At 42.5% G+C, this 22,321-nt stretch overlaps 1 protein-coding gene across 6 annotated transcripts; it reads right to left on the bottom strand.

Annotated features, from left to right (window-relative positions):
* Nucleotides 1–800: 800 nt before the first annotated feature.
* Nucleotides 801–22,296, bottom strand: ATG16L1 (autophagy related 16 like 1). Of its 6 annotated transcripts, none has more exons than XM_014952166.1 (19): nt 22,097–22,296; nt 21,090–21,183; nt 18,675–18,780; nt 17,592–17,665; nt 17,137–17,388; nt 16,203–16,268; nt 13,702–13,791; nt 12,901–12,957; nt 12,640–12,687; nt 11,829–11,931; nt 9,421–9,526; nt 9,233–9,303; nt 7,673–7,744; nt 5,725–5,845; nt 4,775–4,880; nt 4,121–4,270; nt 3,668–3,715; nt 3,200–3,301; nt 801–1,983 (listed from the first exon to the last, which is right to left on the bottom strand). In XM_014952166.1, the coding sequence occupies exons 1-19, from the start codon at nt 22,209–22,211 to the stop codon at nt 1,890–1,892; spliced, it is 1,875 nt and encodes a 624-aa protein (XP_014807652.1). In that variant the 5' UTR covers nt 22,212–22,296; the 3' UTR covers nt 801–1,889. The 6 variants fall into 6 exon arrangements, with proteins under 6 accessions (XP_014807652.1, XP_014807653.1, XP_014807654.1 ...); XM_014952167.1 differs by having other exon boundaries at nt 13,702–13,788; XM_014952168.1 differs by lacking the exon at nt 12,640–12,687 and having other exon boundaries at nt 22,097–22,295.
* Between the last annotated feature and the right edge of the window lie 25 nt (nt 22,297–22,321).

Below are 22,321 nucleotides of genomic sequence, written 5' to 3'. Positions count from 1 at the left end.
TTTTGTGTTTTTAAAGAAACGTGCAATTCCTATTACTGTCTTAAAAACATAACTAGGTAGCAGGCAGAGTAGCATAACAGAAAAAGCCTTCTATTTTCCTACAGATACCAATGTCCTCAATTCAGCAATTTATCCAAAACATCAGCCTTTCAAGGACAGAGGCACTTGTTCAACATGGTAAGACCTCCTTCAGTCTCAAGGCAGCATTCCTGAGACAGGGCAAGGCAAGGTTGTATGTCTGGGATGTCCAGCTCCAAGCTAAGAGCATTATCCTCTTTCCCCCTCTACACCAAATCCCACAACGTGGCTGAACACAAATCCACATTTCATCAGGAAAACACAGCACAGAAAAAGAAAAACCACATTTCAGGTTCCCCTCTTCGCTCATTCAGAATAAGGTAGCACACACAGACAGACAAATAAATGAATCAGAGCATTGTGGGGTTTTAAAAGCAGAACACAGGTTTATTTACAATCAAGTTCTTATGGGCAGCTGAATAAATAAAAACTTTGCCCCACATACTCTAATTCCCCTCTGCAGAAAGTGTCTGAACAAAAGGCTAGCTTAGAGAGATGCCCGTCGTAGCAGCTGCCCCCTAATCCAGCCCCTCCAAAGAACACACTTCCTTAGTAAAACACTATCAGAAAGAAGAAAATAAAGTGCAAATAAAAAAGGCAATAAACCGCTGGTGGCTTGTCTCGAGACCCAGAGGATGTGGAAAGATTCAGCTGGACAAAGTTACACCGGGCAGCTCCCACCCAGCCACATCATGGATTTTGGATGCTTGAATGGGCACCCAGCCACATCATGGATTTTGGATGCTTAAATGGGGACAGAGCCAAGACACTGCTCTGTAGCACAGAGAGGGCTCCAGCGCAAACAGGAGTATTGCACGTGTGCTCAAGAAGGGGGCAAGTGGCCTGGAATTGCCAGCACCAAAAGAATGGATTTGGGATTTTTAACCCCACTGCTCCCCTGTGTTCTACTGACAGCCGCCAGGACAGGACGGATGAACAGAAAAAGGGACCAAACTTCTCTACTCCAGGACTGAAGTCACAGTAGGACTACATTCCTCAGCACAGCAGCACAACAGGAGTTGAACTTCTCTCTCCTCACACCCAGTAACCAAACTGCCTGTGGAATAAAAAGATTAAAAAAATCTCCTATTTTGCAATACCCAAGCTGTTGAAGGGCATGTTAACAAAAGGGTGCAGACGTCCTGAAGGATGGAGCATTGCCCTAAGGACAGGTAAAACTGACACAAGGAGTTCACAGGACAGCGCTGGAGAACCTGTGTCCGGATCAGAGCAGATCTGAACTGAGCTGATAACTTGATGGCAAGAGCTGCCGGAGCCACAAGAGACTCTTCCAAAGCTGTTCACGCTGCCTAGGACCCGTCCACGTTTCAGGATCTTCTCACCCCACTCCTGAACTAGGCCACAGGAACAGAACCCAGGAGACAGGACATGTGTTAAGCCAGCAAACATGGTAACTTCCTTCCAACAGTTCCAACTCCGAAGTGCTGTAGATACATTTGTGTGACAGGGTTTTTGGCACAGCTGTCTGGTGAGGAATCCTGCTAGTATCTTCAGCTCCACTGGGTGCATAGATACTGCATGGAAAGGCATGACTAAGTAGCATTCTCCATCCAGAACAGCTAATCCTTTGCCGAGTCCAAGTGCCACAGTGCAGTTACGGCCGTAAAAAGTCTCTGACTCGGGCTCCTTCTCTGTTGCTTTAGAACTTTCCTCTGGAAAGTGAAGCCCACGTGCTTGTTAATATCCCAACTCAGGATGGATCTGGGCTCGGGTCTCCATTCTGTTCAGCCACGGACCAGCACCACCAGACACGGAGGCGCTGGACGCTCTGCCTTTCACCCTCCAGCCAGTCAGAATTCCGACCACAGGACAGCCTTGTTTCCTTTGTCCACACTGACCACGTGGGCACCCGCTGGTGACCACGCAACTGCATTGATAGAAGAACTGCAATGGAAGCCAGGTATAAATTTACAAAAAAGCTGAATTCCACAAAACAGCGTTTAACATCAGAATGAGACCTCATTGCCCTCGGGAGATCTCATTGCCCTCTACAACTCCCTGAAAGGAGGGTGTAGAGAGGCAGGTGTTGGCCTCTTCTCCCAAAGGACGAACGACAAGACCAGAGGAAATGGTCTGAAGTTGGGGCAGGGGAGATTTAGATTAGATATTAGAAAGAACTACTTTACTGAGAGGGTGGTCAGGCCCTGGAACAGCCTGCCCAGGGAGGTGGTGGAGTCACCATCCCTGGAGGTATTTAAGAAACGTGTAGACATGGCTCTTCAGGGCCTGCTCTAGTGCCCAAGGTTATTGGTTTATGGTGAGGTGTTGAGTGTGGGGTTTAGTTGGTGGGTGCGGTGTTTTTGGTGGGCGTTTGGTGTGGTGTGTTTTGTATTTGTTTGGTGTTGGTTTTTTGGGGTTTGTTTTTTTTTTGTTTGTTTTTTTTTTTGTTTTTTTGTGGTTGGACTCGATCTCAGAGGTCCCTTCCAACCACTAAGATTCTGTGAAATATTACAGCACTCTGGCTATCAAAGAACAAGCACTTTGTCAGCTCTCAAGAGACTCTGGCTTTTAATAAGCCTAAGAGAGATACAATTTCTTCAGAATATACTAAATGTACTTTTCACTGAATTTTAGAGTTGGAAGGGACCACAGAGATCATCTAGTCCAACTCCCCTGCTGAAGCAGGATTGCCTAGAGCTTGTCAGAGCATGTTACTCAGGAGCATCCAGGCGGGTCTTGAAAATCTCCAAAGAAGGGGACTCCACACCCTCCCTGGGCAGCCTGTTCCAGGGCTCTGTCACCCTCACTGTGAAGAAGTTTCTCCTCATATTTGAGTGGAACCTCTTATGTTCCAACTTGTGCCCGTTGCCCCTCGTCCTCTCACTGGGAACCACTGAAAAGAGTCTGGCTCCCTCCTCCTTCAACCCTCCCTTGAGATACTTTTGTAGAATCATATCTCAGTTTAAGAAGTTGAACAATAACAAACCTAATTTTAACTCAATCTAGAGAATATTGCCATGAATCCGCAAAGAATGTGTATATTAAGAATTCTCCTGCACCAATCTAAATTGCAAAGCTGTGCGACTACAATTCTTTCATAGCTCAGCAAGACTCACAACCCGGCCCCCCGCTTCAGATTACATGGCCAGCTTCCCCTCACCTGTGATGCTTTGCAAGCGTCCTCTCCAATTTCCCAGTGAGCACATTCCAAATGTAGAGGGCCCCATCAGCTGAACCAGCAGCCACATAGTTACCGTCAGGGCTGTGAGATCAGAGAAGGTGCAGAAGGCAGAAAACAATTATTTCGTGTCAGCAATTAATCAGCACACATCACCGTTCCACCCGCAACTTCCTAAGCGAGCAACTTGGCACCAAACAGCCTTTTAAGAGTTATGTGTTACCAGCTGCTAACACTAAGAGGTGAAACCCTGATATCAGGTGGTTTCCAAAACACTAGATCAACATCTACAGATGCACTCTGTCCTGACCAAGGGGTAGCCTGGGGCAAATCACAAACTCTGCCCCAGCTTTCCGAGCTGTAAGCAGGGACAACGTAGCCAAGCATCAGGAATCACTCACTTTTACTGGGGAAAGATTTATCAGATTTCTTGCTTATATCTGATCTTACCTGAACACAACTCTCGTCCAGTCAGAGCCACATTTGAATCCCTGGGCACTGAAAAGTTAAAATCGTACGATTGTTTAAATTCATTTAAAAAGACGGAATTCCAGGTTTTCACTAAAGAGCATGGTAAGGATTTCAATGTGGTTCAGAATAAGCTCCAGTTTCCCTTTATCACAACTCACATTTCTCCTACATTCTCCTATCAGTCACATCTGAAGAAATTTTTAATTTTAGGTCAAAGACTTCCAAGCCAACCCATCTTTTTCAAAGATGTAAATAATAAGATCCACCAGAGCAGATCTTTGCTGTTAGACTCTAGAGGATTTTGCTACCCATATAGGCAAAAAAGTTAGTAGACTGCTCTCTGTGGAGATGCTGAACAACACTCCAACACTGAGGCCAATCCACAATCCAGAGTTCTGGAATTCATAATGTTCTTGTGGAGAACACACTCACCTGAACGTCTGCTTGATGGCACCGACCCGCAGATCGATGATCTTCAGCAGATCATCACGGGAACAGGTCAAAAGCTCCGTTCGCTCTGAGTTCAGGTCCAGAGCTGTGATTCTTCCCAGCAGCTCCAGTTCTTTTACTATGCTTTCAGTCCTAAAGACAGAAAGAAAAAAGAAAAAGAGAGAAAGAAAAAAGAAAGAGTAAATCAGGGTCCAGAAGACAAACCGCTGAATTTTGGTTTGAAAAACTTTGAATTTTCCCAATGTGTAAGAAGAGGAGAAAAAGGATTACTGGTTTATTGTCACATTTAGATTCTTTTCCAACTAGATCTAGCTTAGTTTGATAAGGTTTCCAGCCAATAGACAGATACTACTTTCCTCACAACCCCACCCTCTGAAAAACTAAATACCATCTAGAATGGCAAGTGCTGACCGCTGCAACGTATTTACAGGAAGCAAACAGCCTTTTCAGAAAAGAAATGGGATCTCCCCCAAAAAAATTCCAACCCCAAACCACCAAATAGTATAATAGTAGTAACAAAAGTCTCTTTTAATGGCCTTCTGCAACTCCTCTAACAGTCTCATTGGCTTCCAAGCTCAGGGAGTTCCCTAGCTCAGGTTATACTTGGACAGCAAAACTCTCTTACAATAGTTTTACCTGATGTCCCAGAAACGAATTTTCTTATCAAAATGTCCACTCATGACACATTGCTCAGTACATACGATGTCATTGCAGCTAGATCCTGCAAACACTGTTTTTATACCTAAAAAGGATAAACCAATGGTCACACACTGAAATTTACACTGTACAAACTGCTGAAAACAGAGACAAAAATAATCCCCACGCCACACACGCAGCGGCCACACAGAGCAGTGTCCAAGGAGCACCACAGGGCAGACAACCTCTGTCTTAGACTAATCCTGATTTAAGTCTTCAACAACCTTTCTGCCCTTCTCAATCTCCTTTGCTGTGGCTAATATCCCTTTAAATGCTCCCATGGCAGCGGCTTTACTTCCAATTTGTATTTAGACAGCTGTAATTTGCTACTGTTAAACAACACAAAACTGTCTCCTTGACCTATGTTCATGGTCCAGGTATCAAGGTAACCTTGAATCTCAACTTCTCTCAGTGCAAGCACATTTAAGAGCCATCAACAGGAGAAAAGCCAAGGAAATAAGGCGTTTCTCCCTCGCAAAAATCTGGATCCTGGCATTTCCTTTATTTGAGATGAAGTTTTTGGTACGTTTCCAGGAGACATTTCTGTCCAGCTCAGGGTTAAAAACTCTGACCCAGCTCCAAGTTTTTAGTGAAAGACTAAAATACCCACCCCCAGACTGGTAAACAAAGAACACTCACAAGAACACAGCTGCTGCTCATGTAATAGCATTAACAGTGCTTCCTGCACACACAGGATTTCTTATCCTGATTTCAGGTAACAGGCAGAAGGAAACCAATTACTTTAATAACAACAGAAGATGGCATGGCTGCTGGTTTTTGCCTTTTTAGACTAACAAAAGGATGAATGAAATCTGCCTGGTGTCAGACTTCCATTTAGATTCAGCAGAAGCACAGAATGTGGATAAAAGACAGAAGTTAGGTTTCCTTACAGACTTTGCTGCGGAGGTCCCAGAGCTTGAGGGTCCGGTCGTGACTTCCCGAAACAATGCGCGCATTGTCCAGCAAGAACTTGGCTGAGAGGACTTTACCGCTGTGACCTGTCAGGGTGTGCTGGGGATGAGAGATTTACATGGTGAAAAATCCATCACACAGTTCCACTTGCTTCCCTTTCCTCATAGCTTACTAGTTCTGCTGTTTAACAACTCCAAGACAACCTTAAACCATAATTTGCATGTCTACTACATTGCCTGGAGAAAAAAATAATAATCTATTATAGTCAGAGATTAACATCTTTAAGTCTAAATGCTGAGACTACCAGAGATTTCAGAAAAATTCCCTGCAGCAGTTTCTGTAACTCCAGGGGGAGGCTTCTGTGGGGCCGAGCAGAACAAGAACCACATTCACTGCAAATTGCTGAATATTTACATACTGAATCACAAAATAGATAATGAATGACTGAAGTAAGAATTGCAAAAAATACAAATTTTTGGTATACGGGGTGGTTTGTTTTTTTGTTTTTTTTTTTAAATACTCAAAAGGACTATCAAATTACACAAAGCAATCTGAGCTCGGGAAATATAAAAGAAAAACCCTGAAGAATGGAAAGGAATGGGAGCAAAGTTTGGAAAAACCACAAACCTGATGCAGAACACAAACTCTGAAAGAATGAATCATCCCATAAAGACCACTTTGTCTTAGGAAAGGACACAAACTCCAGAAAGGAGGATCTAAACTTTCACTCTGCTCTTGCTGCACAGTCATTACATGCAAATACTTGCATTTAAGTAGGGAGTTTGTGGCAAAATTTACCATGATTTCAGCTTCACTGCCTCCTGCTCATGTGCAAGCCATGACAAATCCTCACCACGTACACTCAAAATAAATAATGCACTATTTTGTCTCAGTCAACAGTGAATGCACTCACCCAAAGCTGGGAGTCACCAAAAAAATTACAGAAAGATACCATGAAGCCAGATGGATGTTTGCAGGGATAAGTAACATTTTGTAGTGAGCAATCTACAGTCTGCTAAGCTTTCACTCGCTTTAATTCACATCCAGTAGTAGGCTCTGCAGCCAAAAAGAAGCTGCAAATGAACTGTTCTTTGCTTTCCTAGATGAGACCCCACATCTCCACACTGAGAACTACCCCATGAATGACAATGCAACTGCAGGTTATAACTGACATGTGAGATGTCAAAAGATTCAGAACATCAAAGCAGCATCTTCCTAAAATAAGAGGTTGAGGAAAAGTATACATAGGAATAACAATTAAAAAACCTCTTTAAAAGCTGAAGAGAAACTTTTCTTTTAGTAAGATGAATCCTTCTTTAGAGTAGAGCTACATGCTGAAGGAGAACCTGAGTACAAAGGAGTTGGGAGGAGAGGAGGAATCTTTCAAAAGACACTGAGAATAAGTCAAGGACATTTATGCTTGCTGCTTTTACAACTAGGCAAAGAACTCCATTTCAAAAATGCTGCTCCTGACTTAAAACAAAAAAGCAGTCCCTCTGTCTCCCACAAACCCTTCTTCAGCAGTCGTTCCTTGGATTGAGGCTAAAACACTGAAATGGTTCTCCATAAACCATAAGAAGCATTTAAATTGTCACAGAGGGGGATGCAAAGGTGTATTGGTTTACATGGTAAGGTTCTGCTAGTGGTGGGGGCTGTATGTGAAAATATGCAGTAACTGGAGTGTCCTGCCAGGCTGTGCAGAGACTATTACTGTGTTTCATGGAGTGTCCTGCCAGGCTGTGCAGAGACTGTGTTTTAGGTCTTGCTGTGAAGACCCTTAAGAGAAATAAATATCCTGTAAACATAAAGAACTATTGAAAGTGTCTGTAAATGCCTAACTTCCAAAATTACCATGTCCCCATTAGACAAAATTGAAAATACCAGACAGAACCAGCCTGAGCACTGCTTTGCCTTCCAGAGACTCACCCGTAATCGATTGTCATCGACTGTCCAGATTCTGCTGGCAAAGTCATTCGAAGCTGCTAAGAGGTAAGAACCCTGTGAACACAAAATTGATTTAAAACTACCTCTGCAAGTCAATACACAAATTAAACTCAAAAGTATTTCCAAAAAATCATTAAAACCGTACTAGTGCTATACTATTTGGCTTTTTCCACCCCCTCTTTTTTGATTTTTCACAGGGAAAAAGCCCTACATCATCTACCCCCACACTGCTTAGATAGGCCTAAGTGGAATTAGTCCAACTCTTGCAATTTTAATTATAATTCTAGCATTGATTCTATCAAGATTCCAAAACCTAAATCTCTCCAAGAAGACATAAATTGACTTGTTCATGGCTTTAGGCTTAGGGCTCTTCCAAGTCATCCATAACAGAATGGACACCACATGATTCATGCTTCATTCAGGACTTTCCTGAATCCTTAAAGCCCATTAGCACCTCCCCCTCAGGCAGTTCTCACCTCAAATGTGTTCAAGCAGCTTGCCAAAAATCAGAACTAGTTTCTCCTGCAGAATTAACAGTGCCAGCAAATCTCTAATGAGCTGGTCAGTCTCCAGAGATAGGATCTTTTTGGGTGTGCATTAATAAAGTTCAGCACATAGAATGACAGAATGGAAGAAGTGATGTCAGCTTTGGTCTGCTGTCTCTGCAGTAAAGCACTGCGCATGGGGAGAGGTCTCAGCAGAAAAGTCAGATCACACATCCAGTTAGAATGATCCAGGACCCCAAACTCCTTCAAGTAAGACTGTCGGATGCTGAGCCCAGTCATGTCTCCAACACTTCAGGTGAACATGAACTGAAGACATCCCAAGCTGTCAGCACACACTCTGCCAGTCACACCATTACTCTGCTGTGACTGGTGAGATGCTGCTGGGAGAAAAGGTCATGGAAGTACCAGTCTACGGATAATCAGACCTTTTACTGTTCATCACAGACCTCAGCAGAGCACTTATGGAAATAGACTTCACAGAAGTAAAGCCTTGGTGTGTTTGCTTCTTCTGTGCCTTCTTATACACTCTGCCAGTCACACCATTACTCTGCTGTGACTGGTGAGATGCTGCTGGGAGAAAAGGTCATGGAAGTACCAGTCTACGGATAATCAGACCTTTTACTGTTCATCACAGACCTCAGCAGAGCACTTATGGAAATAGACTTCACAGAAGTAAAGCCTTGGTGTGTTTGCTTCTTCTGTGCTGTTACGCCAGCTTTAGTGGGAAGCTGAAGACTAATTTCTTACTTTAGACAACACATACTATATTTTATTGTAATTTTATCATAATAGCCCATAACAACCAATCTTTGAGCTGCGTATCATCTTCTGAACCATAAAGCAAAAACAAGAATTACAGACTGCAGCAGACAAAGATCTTTTGTACAATTTTTATCTGCAGTTACTCTCCTAAGTAGTTTAATTTATTTCTTAGGTAACTTTTCAAAGTCTTAGAATGGAAACTGATAGCAGAGCACAACAGAATTCAATTAATTTATTCCCAATCACAAACAGTGGATATTGCACAGATACTCACAGCACTATCAAATTCTATGCTTGTAATCCCAGCGTTGCTGCCAGAGAGGGACCCTTTGGGCTCACACCTGTCTGCACAGAGAAGGAGGAACAGAGATTGAGCAGTGGATTAGAACAGAAGCCGGCACAAAGTGAACTATCATACGAGTTTGTTCACCATCCCACCAGACCCCAAAGCAAAAAGTTTACCTCCCAAGACTTCCCAAAGCTTAACCCTCCGGTCCATGCCTCCTGTCGCTAGTAACCGGGAGCCAGGGCTGAACTGCACTGCATTCACCTCCCCATCATGTGCATCCTGAGGAGTGGGAGGAACAGAAGAGCCACCCAAAATGGAATTAGCACAGACCCAAAAAACCACAGATTAGAAAGCTACAGAAACTTAAAGGTTATACAGAACCACAGCTGTAGATCTTTCAGCAGTATATAGGAAACAAAGCCACAGACTGAAACTCTACTATGATTGATGGTGTATAAACAGAGCAAAAAGGTTGATCCTTATCTAAAGAAAAAAAACAACAACAAAAGCACAAAGAAAAACACTAGCAAGGACTCAACAGTGATAATAAACTGCCAGAAGCCTTACAATGCTTCCTAAGTTTAGGCTTTATAAGGTGAGGCCTTTAAGTTACACCAGAGGAAGATTAAGGAAAGGACAGGACAGCAAGCATGGACAGGTGATATGCTGTAGAAGGAAACTAACTTTTCATTTCTCCATCTAGAGCCAGCCGTGGAACATGATCCAATCAGTTCATGCAACCACAGAACACAAGCCAGGCTTTGGTTAGGAAAATCCGCTAGAAAACAGCGTAACAGATTAACTGCATTCATTTAGTGTACTGCTGATAACACTACTTTATCTTGGCAATTAAGTAGTACCAGCACAGTTTAGTAGTACCAGCAAAGTTTAACTTTGAACAGCACCTTTTCTCACACAGAACTTGGCCTAAAGCTGTGGCTCCTTATCTGCAGGTGCAGTGACACCCCCGCCTGCTCACAGCTTTGAAGTTTGAGTCGGCCCATTAATAAAGATTCTTAACCTTTTAAATCCTATGAGAATGTTAAGATTCCTTCTTTTTTCCCCCCTGTTAATTGCACAACTTTATACTACTTACCCACACAGTATTAGTACCACACTCTTAATTGATTTGCTGCATTCCTTTTTAAGTAACTGGGCTTTCAAAATCATTTTTTCCTGGAAACTTGTATTTCTCTGGAACTTGTTGCTTGAACTTGATTTGCCAGCTCATATTTAGGGGTCATCACACTTCAAATCTGATCTTTCTACAAGTGCAGAAGAGCCATTCAGAACAAAACTGGTCAAAGGCCTAGCCTAGAAACTACGCCCAAGAATGATGGCTGAAGGGACTACCTCCTCCACCTTCCCAAGCCTCTTCTACTCATCTCTCCAGAAGTGAGGCCAGTCTGCTCCCTGTACCTGCCCAACCTCTGGCATGGAGTCCTTGTATTCATTCCTGGAATGCTCTGCTGGACCTAGAAATGTCCTCACACCCCACCAAACACAGGAGCTAAAACAGTGTTTAGCTCCAAACACAGGAGCCAAAACCTAACACAGATCACCTCCAGAAGGAAGACGTGGAAACAACATGATCTCTCACATGGTTCTTGAAAGCCTCACATAGATAGCCCTGCAATACCTTTTATGATTAAATTAGCCAGTCTGTTGATCAACTGTGCTTGACAGCAGAAGGGAGAGATTGCAACACATGCTGCAGCCACAAACACCTCCTCTGATGCTCCCTATTCAAGCCAGCCCCAGGCTGTCACTTCAATTACGACCCTATTCTCGCTTAAGGTAACATTGCTATTCCCTCCACCCCATGGCTTCCACTAGAGAAGATGGTAACAGGGCACACCAGGAGCACACAAGCCTCTGTGCTGCAGTGAGCCATGCTGGTACTCTGAATGAAAAAAAATAAGTCATTTCATACCCAGGAAATACTCACATCCAGCACTGGAGTGCCTGAGAAAGCTCAAGAGGAACGTTCAAACAAGTAGCTGTGTTACAAGACAATTTACCACAATACCTTTCATTCAGAAGGCAATGTCCTTCACGGAAAGTTAAGGTTGGCCTTGTGGGGCCGAAACAATGCATAAAGGAGGTCTCAGCTTGAAAACTTTAGATCACACACAACAAATGAAGACACCCCACTACCACAAGCTCCTCTTAAGGCGTTCTATTGGATAACATTCAGTGCCACAACTCCCTTCACTGTGGAGAACTGGAACTGAATTAATCCCAAACTGTCAGCAGTCTCTTCCTCAATCACAGCTCTACTATGGCATGACAGAACAGGGACTGCTGGGAGCCAAGAGGGTAATGGAGTGCAATTCCCCTGTGCCCTCAGACCTTTTACTCATCATCATCGACCTCAGTAAGACAGACACCAAGCACGTTGGCTCTGAGAAGCATTTGGGCTACAAATTAAATGGGATGAACTATATTACCAAATCAAGAATTCTTTCTTGTTTGGTGATGTTAGTAGAGTTTCAGGAGATCAGTTCCCACACACATAGGATTCACTTCCTCCGAAGAACATAAAAGCAACAATAAAACTGAGAATTCCCTCTATACTTACAAAGACACATATGGCAGTAGTGGGCACTCTCACTTCTTTACTGGCACCTGGATGTGGCTCTACATTATCCTGGGGAGCAGGAAACGAGGACAAAGAACGCCTCCTGAGATGAAACAAAGTAGAAATATTTTAAAATGAGAAGTGAATGCTGTTTCTCTTGACTTCACCCAGATCTGTACCTGCCACTAAACTACACTGTACAGTGAGTAAAAAATGGGGAGTTTTTAACTTTCTTTTTATCCCATCTTTCAAAAGTCACATTTGTCATATAACACTACATCCACTTATGGCTTTATATATGTCACAGTATGCCAGTAAGTTACCTGAGCTGATTACTGACCTCAGTTTGGACCTTTTGGGTGTTTTTTTTAATAGGAAAGAGAAACATGGGAGTGACTGCAGCTGAGCTCAGCTGGAGAGACTGCAACTCCATCATTATGCCTAGGGAGAGACCCAACACCATTGCAGCAAAACGCTCCATTCAAAAGCTCGGGGCTGCACCGTTTAAGCAAAGACCATCCACATAATGCAGAGCTTGACCTAGAAGGACTGGCTCCACTCTGGGTACTAAGCACAGAACCCAACGACCTATTTTAAAATAACCCTATTAAAGGAGCAAAGTGCAGTGGAAAGTAAGAGCAAACCCCATATATTCTCTCCACAAAGAGGGGCTCATTGCCTCTCTAACTGTAGACAGTTTCTAGCCAGTGTCATCAACATCTGGAATCTAATGAGGGCAATGCAGCTGGGTTCCGTGTTACTTCAATGGAATACATTCACATGCTGGACTAAGAGCGGATAACGTTTTCACCTGGCAGCATCAGAAGGTTGATGTCCCAAAAGGGGAGACTCAGACAGACTGGAGGGAAAGGTCAGAGGTCAGCACACGGCAAGATGGAAGAAACAGGAAGTTGAGGAGAACAAAAAAAGAAAAAAAAAAAAGAAAGGCAGAAGCTAGAAGAAAAGCTGAAATTATTCGTTTGTATTCCCTGCATCACCAAGATTTTGGTGTACATTGAAACCAATATACAAAAAAAAAAAAAAAAAAAGAGGTGAAAGTGTTCTAACCTACCCAAAGATATTAGTGATAGAGTCCAGAAGGCCTCCAGCTGGCTGGGAGAGTCGCTTACTGAAGGAGGGGAGGACAGGTTTAGACCTCGTGAATAGCTTCTCCACATAAAGATCAACACAAACACATTTCATAGCAACAAGTCTCTGGAAAGGCTCCCTCCCCTGCAGACCCAGTCCGAAAACACCAAAGGCAGGCAACAGTTCAAAAGTCACCAGTAACTACAACTCAGAGCATGATTCGTAAGTTTCCTTCAACCTCCACCTTCTGAATTATTGAATTTAGATATAACAATCTGCCAAGTCTGAAGTTTCAACCACATTAATCCATGCTCTCATGTAACTACCTCTTACTTTCCACTCACTGCTATTTTAGAGGAAGAAAAAGATGCCTTTAATCTAGGTGAAGATTATTTTCAGCATTTCAGCTAAACCAAAACACATGGCTATTTGTAAAGTCACATCGGTATCTTGTACAGTAACAAAGATATAATACAACAGGCACTGCAATGCCCATTTTATTGTCTATTTTGTTTTTAAACCTTTGTTTTTAAGATTAGACACAGGTTTTTCCAGACACTAGTTTAATTTACTTAAAACAGCAAAGGAAAAACAGAGCATATCTAGAGCATGGTAACAGAAAACACAGCATGTATGAGTTTCATACTGCTCTGGTGGAAGTACTAAACTGTGTTCCAGCTAAAGATAAGTAAAAAATGTAAATAACGTTCCCAACATTGTTCTAACTCTTATATCCCTTGTTCTTCCTCAGTGACATGACACAAAAATGTCTCAGGCTACAAACCTGGATGTTCGGCTGACGGCTCGCACTGGGGAAGTCTCCTCAGCTGTGTCAGAGGTTTCATCTGCAAGCACTTCAATGTCATCATCCCTGCTGAAATGAGAGAAAACACCTCATTTTCAATCAGCCAGAGCTTCCCATGGAAACCACCCACTGAGGTACATGAAACAAATGGACAACGCTCTTCCAGGGTCTGTTGGTGTCTGCACCCAACCTGCATCTAGGTTAACTTAGCTGTAGTAGCAGGTAGGCAGGTCCACACATGCAACATGAGATACTGCAACCCCAAACACAGGTGATATCCTATTCTTTTTTCACAGCACCTTTTTTGCTGTTCCAAAAGAAGGAATTATTAAAAAAAGAAAAAGGACAAGAGTTTGAATTTTCCTTCTTCATCCACAACAAAGACATTGAGATACCTTCTATACTGGTGTACTTCAGATGTTGTTCCATTAGGTAGGAGGGATGTTTTGGTACACTTCATTAAATCATTGGCGTACAACTGAACAGAAGTGTGAGATTCCAAGACATATACCATCAATTAATCCAGTTCAACTACTCAGCTAATGCTACAAGGTTTTTTCCCCATTAGTCATCATGGGCTCTGACAGTCTTGTATTTTTTCCTTCAACGATGAATTTTTCCTCCAATGCTGATTTTGCAGGACAAACTATTTTTAAACACACTCCATCAACCTGATGCCATTTGACTGAACAGGAAGTTTAAATTCAGGATGTAAGTTGGAATAAACCAATTCCCTACACTGAGTTGAAAAATAATTTAAGAGGATGGGACCAGTTTTAATCTCTCATTTCAGAACATAGCTGCACTTCACGTTCTAAGATTTTGGAGGACAGTATATGTTAAAAGGCTATAGAAAATATATACTCTGAAAGTATCAGGCTTGTATTTCAATAAAACACCATCAAATTCTGCTGAGATTTCTTTTTTAAAAACAAAGTTTGAGCTATTAAAATTGTATGTAGCAAAAAAAATTTCCATGTTAACTTAGCATATTCTTGAAGTGAATACAAACACCAGAGCACACTCCTTAAGTGACAAATTTATACAGCACAAACCCTCTAAAATTACAAAATCTAAAAGGAATCAAAACCATCTGTGAAGCAGAGTTTGAGTAATTTACAGAAGCAATTATTTTCTAGATTTATTTTTTTTTTTTTAAACAGGCTTCTTTTTAACTTCTTGGTGTCTCCTGCCAAATGATTTATGAAACACCAAGACCATCATCCCCATCACAACAGGAAGTAAAATATTCAAGCTGTTGTGCTCCAGCTGCCTCTGAGCTCAGCTCTAAGATAGGAAGGTCTCCTTTTGGATAATTGAGAGGAAGAAGCTTAAGAGGGAAAGTGGTGACAGACTTTGCACGTGTGTTTCCCCTCTCAGTGCAACATTATTTATTGAAAAGTTTAATATTCTAAGAAATTCTGCGTGTATTTACATCAGATAGCGTGGACAAAAGGGCTATCACTATTCTGGGAATATCACAGCTGGGAAGACTGTCCTCTGGCTTGGGGACTGTCCACTGGCCTGTGACACAGTGGTCAGCAGCAATCTTGTCATGGAGAGTCCCACCTCAGTGAGCTAAGGGAATTGAAGCATTTAAACAGTTCTGAAAAAAATAATTGCAAAGCAAATTGTGCTAGCTACCTGTATTGTATTTCACACTCCCCTAACACACGCCTTTCCTACCCAGACTGTGGGCCCTCTTCCATTCCAGAGCAGACACATCGCTCCTGTCACGTGCAAGGACATGCAGCACAGACACTTAATGCAATTACATGATGCTAAAACAAAAATAACAGATATCAAGAAAGAGCTTGCACACTGTGCTGGCACTGTGCTCTGCAGACTGTGTCACCAGTTTCCAGTAACAATGCAGCAGGTGTAGCTTTGTCTGGATATGGCTAACACAAGTGCCAACAACCTTATCAACCTGGTGCAAAGCTCCTATACTATCAACTGCCCACTCAGCTGATTAAATACCACCCAGGAGTAAACACAGCAGTGAAAAGAACAAGAGACTAGAGATTTATTCAATAAATCTCTCCTGGTATGGCAGTGATCAATGTGTTTTCACCCACCTTAACTCGGTACCTGCTCCTACAAGAAATCCTTGACTGTATTTGTAGTCTAACACTTACAAACAGGGGCATCTCCAGAATATGTTGTTTCATGACTGAAGAACTACTTTGAAGACCAAAGGCACCACATAACAAATGTTTTTATGCTGAGATAAGAATATGTATTCAACGTTATGAACCATCGTTAGGACTTACAGTCCAAGCTCCTATTTTTAGTCATCAATTCCTTCTTCTGGAAGTTCAAGTAGGGAGAGTTACTGTACATTTTTGACTTCACACCAAAGTTTAAATGCTCCTCTACATCACCAAATTTAGAAATAACAAAGATACCATTTATCATGCATCTGCATAAAACTGAAGCATGAAGTGATGAAGGAGACTCCATAAATCAAAACTGCTTACGGTTCAACAGGCAGGGGTTCTTTGGCAGCTTCTGCTAACTCCTTCTGCAGCCTGGCTTGTCGTCTCCTAAGAAGAAGAAAGATTATTTAAAAAAAAAGAAACTTTCTTAATCCTATTCCAAAGATCACCCTGCACAGCTTTGATTGGCTTCATAAGATTTTTTAAAAAAAATTTAAAAAATCGGACCGCTGCCCTAATTTTATCCTGATTTTCAAGACACTCAGTGCAGGAGAGGCTGTGAATAACAAAGGACAGGATCAATCAAATGGGGCAATAAGGCAAAGTGTCCCTACAGCCATTTATAATGCATGTGAATGTACATTTGCTTGGAGTGCAAGAACTTACAAAACCAATGATTTTGTTAGTAAAGATGATACTAAACTGCCAAGTATTACTATGAGACTTGTATTACAGCTTTTAGTCTCCACGTATTGTTAGCTGGCAAGGAAGCTGAAGCAATTCAGAAGAATAAGAAAAATTATTATTTTGCAAGGAAAAAAACCCCATACAAACTTATTTTTGCAAGTTATACTTAGTTCAGTCTCATAACAGCTGCTCCTTTTAGCAGAATGCAAAAAACACTTGTTAGTTAAATTAAAAAAAGGATAAATCTAAGAGTAGTATGAACAAGAGAAGTTCAAGTCTAGTACCAGCAAAACCCCCCCAGTTTCTATCTGACTTATGATCTTCAGGCCATAGTTAAATGTTGCTCAAGAAACAAAAGAACATCTTTTATTAATTTAAAAGACAGGACTGTTTTCAGAAAGCATCCGTCTCCGTTGGCCAGAAGAAGGAACACAAAGTTCTGGACTCATTGTGTTGTGCAAGAACAGAGATCTCAGATCAAAACTAAAACTGGTTTTATCCTATGCACTCATAAGTGCTCAAAAACATATTGGGAAGTGGTTTATCAAATAGAGGTCATCAATCTCACCTTGAATCCTTTTCATTTTCTGCATTCAAACGATTGGCTTCTTGTGCTTTCTCTGCCATCCAGCGTGAGACCAGCTCCTGGTTGTCTTCAGTTGTTTTCCTCAGTTTCTCCTCCAAGGCGTTGAAGGTGATCTGCAGAGCATCATATTCATCTTTCAGTGTCTGATTAGCGCGCTCAAGATCTTGCAGTTTGCTACGCAATTCCTGGCACTCAGTTTCCAGTTCAGAGATCTTTTGCAAATACTCTGCAATCCTGGAACAGCAACAAAATATACAAAACAATGAGGATCTCCTTTGGGACCTATATTATCTTCTTTGTGCTACTCACACAATGCCTAACAAAGGAATTTTCAGCCCATGGCTAGGACTCCTAGAGAGTATTATGACACTAATAAATAACTCAACCAGAAGTCTGGGTCTCATACCAACCACACAGACGAAACAGTTCCTACTCACTTTGCTTCATTCATCTGCATCTCTTTGTCCTTCTGCTGCATTTGGTTATTCAGATCAATTACAGACTGGGCCAACTAGGGAGAGGAAAAAATTCCATTACAAAATGCAGGGATGTCAGCTGGGTATCACACACTGAGCAGCAAGCAGCCAGAGTACAGACCAATCTAGCATTACAAGCATGAAGTGTAACTTTCAGGTTTTCCTTCACAGCTTTCTATATAGAGCTGTTTACTGCCCCTGTCACACAGGTTGTTAAACCAGGGAATCGCCTTTCAAAAACGAGTTGCCAAAAAGCTACTGTCCTTTCTCACTCTCTTCCCTCAAAAAGTTTCTTTAGTAAAGTGACATCAAACAGAATGCACACTAGGAAGAAAAATGATTTTTTTAAGTAGGAGAAAAATCAATACAGAAACTAAAAACTGCTAACTAAGTACACCAACAAACAAATACCAGCAACCAAGCAACAAGTCTTCCTGTTACAGCCAGGACAGCCGTTACAGGAGACATGTAGCTCACATATTGTAGCTACAATTAAAAATAGATTTTCCTCTCTTCCAGGGCCAACTCTCCCAACTAATGGGACTCCTGGGCTCCCCATTGCATTGACGTGAATCGTACTCCCTTTTCAGGCTAACACCATGGCACTTCCAACCTTTGCTTGTGCCTGTTTATTTTTGTCCACTCTTATCTAGTGGTGGTCCTGTAAAGCGAGCAAGTCAAACGGAACCACACACAGCCACCTCATCTCTCATTCTGTTCATTCAAAACCTTTCCAGTGTAGGACTAGCTCTAAAAAGGATCAGTTCCTTCCTCCTCTAATGAATACAGTTAAAAATCTATCCACGAAACAAAATTAAACACTTCTTAAAAATCGTGCTATGCTGAAAACATATGCTCTTATTTTCTGGCTGTGAGTTTGAAAGACCAACCATCTCTGGTTTATTTTAATCATCAACATGGGTTGCTTAAAAAGGCTGTACACGAAGTAAGGAAAAAATGATGATGACTAAGCTTGGTAAAATTAAGGTCATGTTCGTAAAGGGCCATGTGTGAACAATACAGGACACAGGAGGACTTTCTAACCTCGCCACGTTTCTTATGTAGCTCTGTCAACTCCTCTTGATGCTTTATCTTCAGCTGTGCCAGCTCCTGCAACTGAGCGTCATTCCATGTGCCATCATGTCCTGGACTGGAGTTTGAGAAACAGGAAGAAGAGAGGTCACAAACTAGAATCCATCTGCTCCCGTGCCTTTGACCAGCTAGTCCCAGGACAAACTCATTTGTATTTTCTACACTATATCAGAGATAGAGGTCACTCATAAAACTAAACCACAGCCAGCTTCCCCACAACACACTTAACAACCCAAATCCCATTTTATAGTACTGGAAAACAGAATTTACTAAGGACTCAGTTCACCTTTCTGTACATTTCTAAAACAGAATTAAAACTCAAATGAAAGATAATTAGCCTTTGCTTAAATTTACATGAAGACAATTGAGTCTTAAAAGTAGACTCTCCAAATTCTGGAAGAATTAGAAATATTTTGCCACTTGCAATTTGTTTTGGAGGGAGCTGGTAGACCTTGAAGATGCTACATATCTGGAGACAGCATAACACAGGGCACAGAACCAAAAGCCAAGGAACCAAGAGCATATTCCCAGGCCCTTGGGTTTATAGTCCCAGGTGTTACAAGTTGCTTCTCCATTGTCCTATGTTCTAGCCTCATCCTGTGTAAAGGTTTTGGGGTGTTTTTTAATTGTGTTTTACAACACAGTGGTATTGTGACATAATCTGGAATTTCTACACACCAGAAGAACACATATATAACCCCCTCAAACAACTATGATTATAACGTTTATCACTCACATCTTTGAAAGCACCAAGACAGGAACAGAAGTCAGGTTTTTAAAAGCATATACACATATTGCACACACAGCCTTTGAGCAAGTTAGCAGCTAAATAAGTTACAGCTTTTAAAAGTAATAATTTTAAGTTCGTCACTATTGTACCAGACAAACAGAACAAGGTAATTACAAACATCTGCTTCTGCAGTCATTCTGTGTTATAACAGTCCGGTGGGAAACAGAAAATGGGTCCAGAAGCTGAAAGGTCTCACAGTGACATCAGTAACTTAATGCTTTTCTCAACAAACAAACAAACAACAAACAATACCTCACTGAACTAATGCTGGACTAGAAGACACTGCATTTCCAAAAAACTGTGTCCAAACAGATAGGAAGCCAAGTCCTGTGGTGGTATGCAACATGTCCTGTAACTCTGGCCACACACCCATCTATAGCCAGAACTAGATACTCCTCCTTGGCCCAAAGGAACTAAAAGCACTTTTACTCAGCTATCTAGGATCAGGCAATTCATTCTGTTTCAAAAAACTATCATATACTGAGGCAGTATCAGAGTTCAGCTTAGTATCTACTTTGAAGATGCTATTTCTGTACATTTCCTCTCATCCTCACCTACTCCAGCCTCATCTCTTAGAGTGTTCACCCAGAATCAGTATTCCCAAAAACTAAAGGTGGTTCAAGACAAGTGCAGTCATCAGAAAGCTTCTGAGAACTTTCACACAGGTGTTAACTCCAGCCTGCCGGCAAAACGCTGACATCTTGCCTGCAATTCCTGTAAAATCAGTTCCTCTTTCCTTATTAGTAATAGTACACGATAGACTTAACTGTGTTTGTTTTGTAAAGCAATGAGACACACACATACAGTTCTGTATTATATAGTAATAAGAGGTCCAACAGAGGATGCAATTCCTACAGAAGTAGAAAAATCTGAGCTACTCAGCCCTGCCTTTTCTTCAGTTCCACCGCGAGCAGAACCCAACAGCCTGTACTTGCTGGGATTTACATGCTGTCCAGACAAAGGACACACTACCAGCATACTGCTTTGCTCTGGATTCAAATGCCAAAAGAACAAGCAGCACAACCCCTGCCTGCAGCACTACAGTGCTATTCCCAGGTTAGAGAGGAAGTTTCCTGAAAAGGCCCTGCTAGACAGAACATTCTTTTTAGCATATGGTACTTATTTAGGACTGACGTTTCACAGCCACGACTTCCTCCGTTCTCCCCACGCTATGGGATAACACAGATTGAAAGAAACCAAGACACTGGTTTCTTGCTGCACCGCAATGCTTGTAAGATTGGACAATTTCAAGAGTCAGATCATAATCATTAGGAACTAACACCAGGCAAAGAGGTCAGAAGCAAAAGCTCATTCTGTTTCACTTCCATACCTTGAGTTTGCGATCAATTACCTTCTGTCCAAAACTTGGTCAGATCTTTTTGCACCGTGTACTACAAACATATTATAACTTTATTGCATGTTTGGAGTTAGTTGCTATTTTATTTTAGTTCAACAGATTTCCCAGTTTGTTTTACTCCAAGTTACTGTAGAAGCTGTTTGTGTAATGCATCAAAAAATGGTTTAGGTTACAGTGGGTATGACAAAGAGCTGACTGACAGAAAAGGAATTTTAAATACCTGATCTCATGTCTGCTTTGCATGTCATATTTTTCTGCTTGAAGCTTATCAGCCAGCACCGCATGAAGGTCTGACTTCTCCAGCAGCTTGTTATCTGAAAGGGCAAAAAGTGCAATTAGGAAGATAACCAAAAAGCAAAACCAGATTCCCACCCTCTTCTCCCACCAACTAAGATCTAATATCTTTAATTATTGTGACACAACCAAACATTATGTAAGTCTCCACCACATTAATGCGTGCTCCTCTTTGATGCCAGCAGGCTAAGGCAGTATTCAGCTACAACTCCAATAATTTCTCATTAGTCCAGATGCTGCAGGGGACTGGTCTTACGAAAGTTTAATAGAGAAGCTGCTAAAACGTATCGATATCTGCTAAAACAGAAGGAGTTCAAAGTTCAGTCTCTTTATAGCCCCTCAGCTGATAGCAACAAGGAAAATAGATCTGCCAGAGAACTGGTCGTATCCAACACTGCAGAGTCCTGCCAAGATTTATTTGCCTCCCCCTTTCCCTGTAACAGAGGGTATCTCAGCGTGAGACGCAGCAGCATTAGGTGACCCCCGTTTCCATACCCCGCCATAGCTGAAGCAGCGGAGGGACGAGCGAGTCAGCATTGGACAGAAAACGCTGGGGCCCTGAGCAGCTCTAAATTTTACAAAAGACCACGGACACGGTCAATAGCACTATTGTTCTCAATTCCACAAAGACCTGAGCGGGAACTGTGCAGACTATTTAGACATTCAATCACTGTCCACAGCACAAACCCGCTTTAGCCTGCGAGAGAACTGAGAGAAGCGACTAGTTATTTTCCTCAGTAATGTGGAAACTCCACCTTTTCTCAGTTCCAATAAGCATCTCCCAATTAGTCTTTTGAAAATGACACACGCGAGGCCTCAGAGGCCCTAGACCACCGCGTTTCTCCCCCTTTCTGAGGGGGAGATTGGGGTGAGGGGGGAAGAAAACCGCCTCTCGGCCTGGGCCCGGCCGGGGGAGCCGCGCCGCCCACTTACACTGCCCGATGATCTCCTCGAAGGCCTGCCGCTGCAGCCGGTCCCGCCGCCGCAGCTCCGCCGCGATGTGCCGCTTCCACGGGGGGAAACCGGCGGCGCGCAGCCCCGACGCCATCTCCGCGGCGCGGCGGGAAGGGGCAGCGGGGACGAGCGCCCGCCCGGCCCGCCAAGGGCGGCCGAGAGGAGGCGGGGAGGCCGGCAGGAGCTCCGAGAGGCGGCGGGAGG

The sequence above is a fragment of the Calidris pugnax genome, unplaced genomic scaffold (genome assembly GCF_001431845.1).
Source record: "Calidris pugnax isolate Ruff unplaced genomic scaffold, ASM143184v1 scaffold232, whole genome shotgun sequence".
NCBI classification, from domain to species: Eukaryota; Metazoa; Chordata; class Aves; order Charadriiformes; family Scolopacidae; genus Calidris; species Calidris pugnax.
The sequence above is the reverse complement of the archived record's forward strand: the minus strand, read 5'-3'. Positions and strand labels throughout refer to the sequence as shown.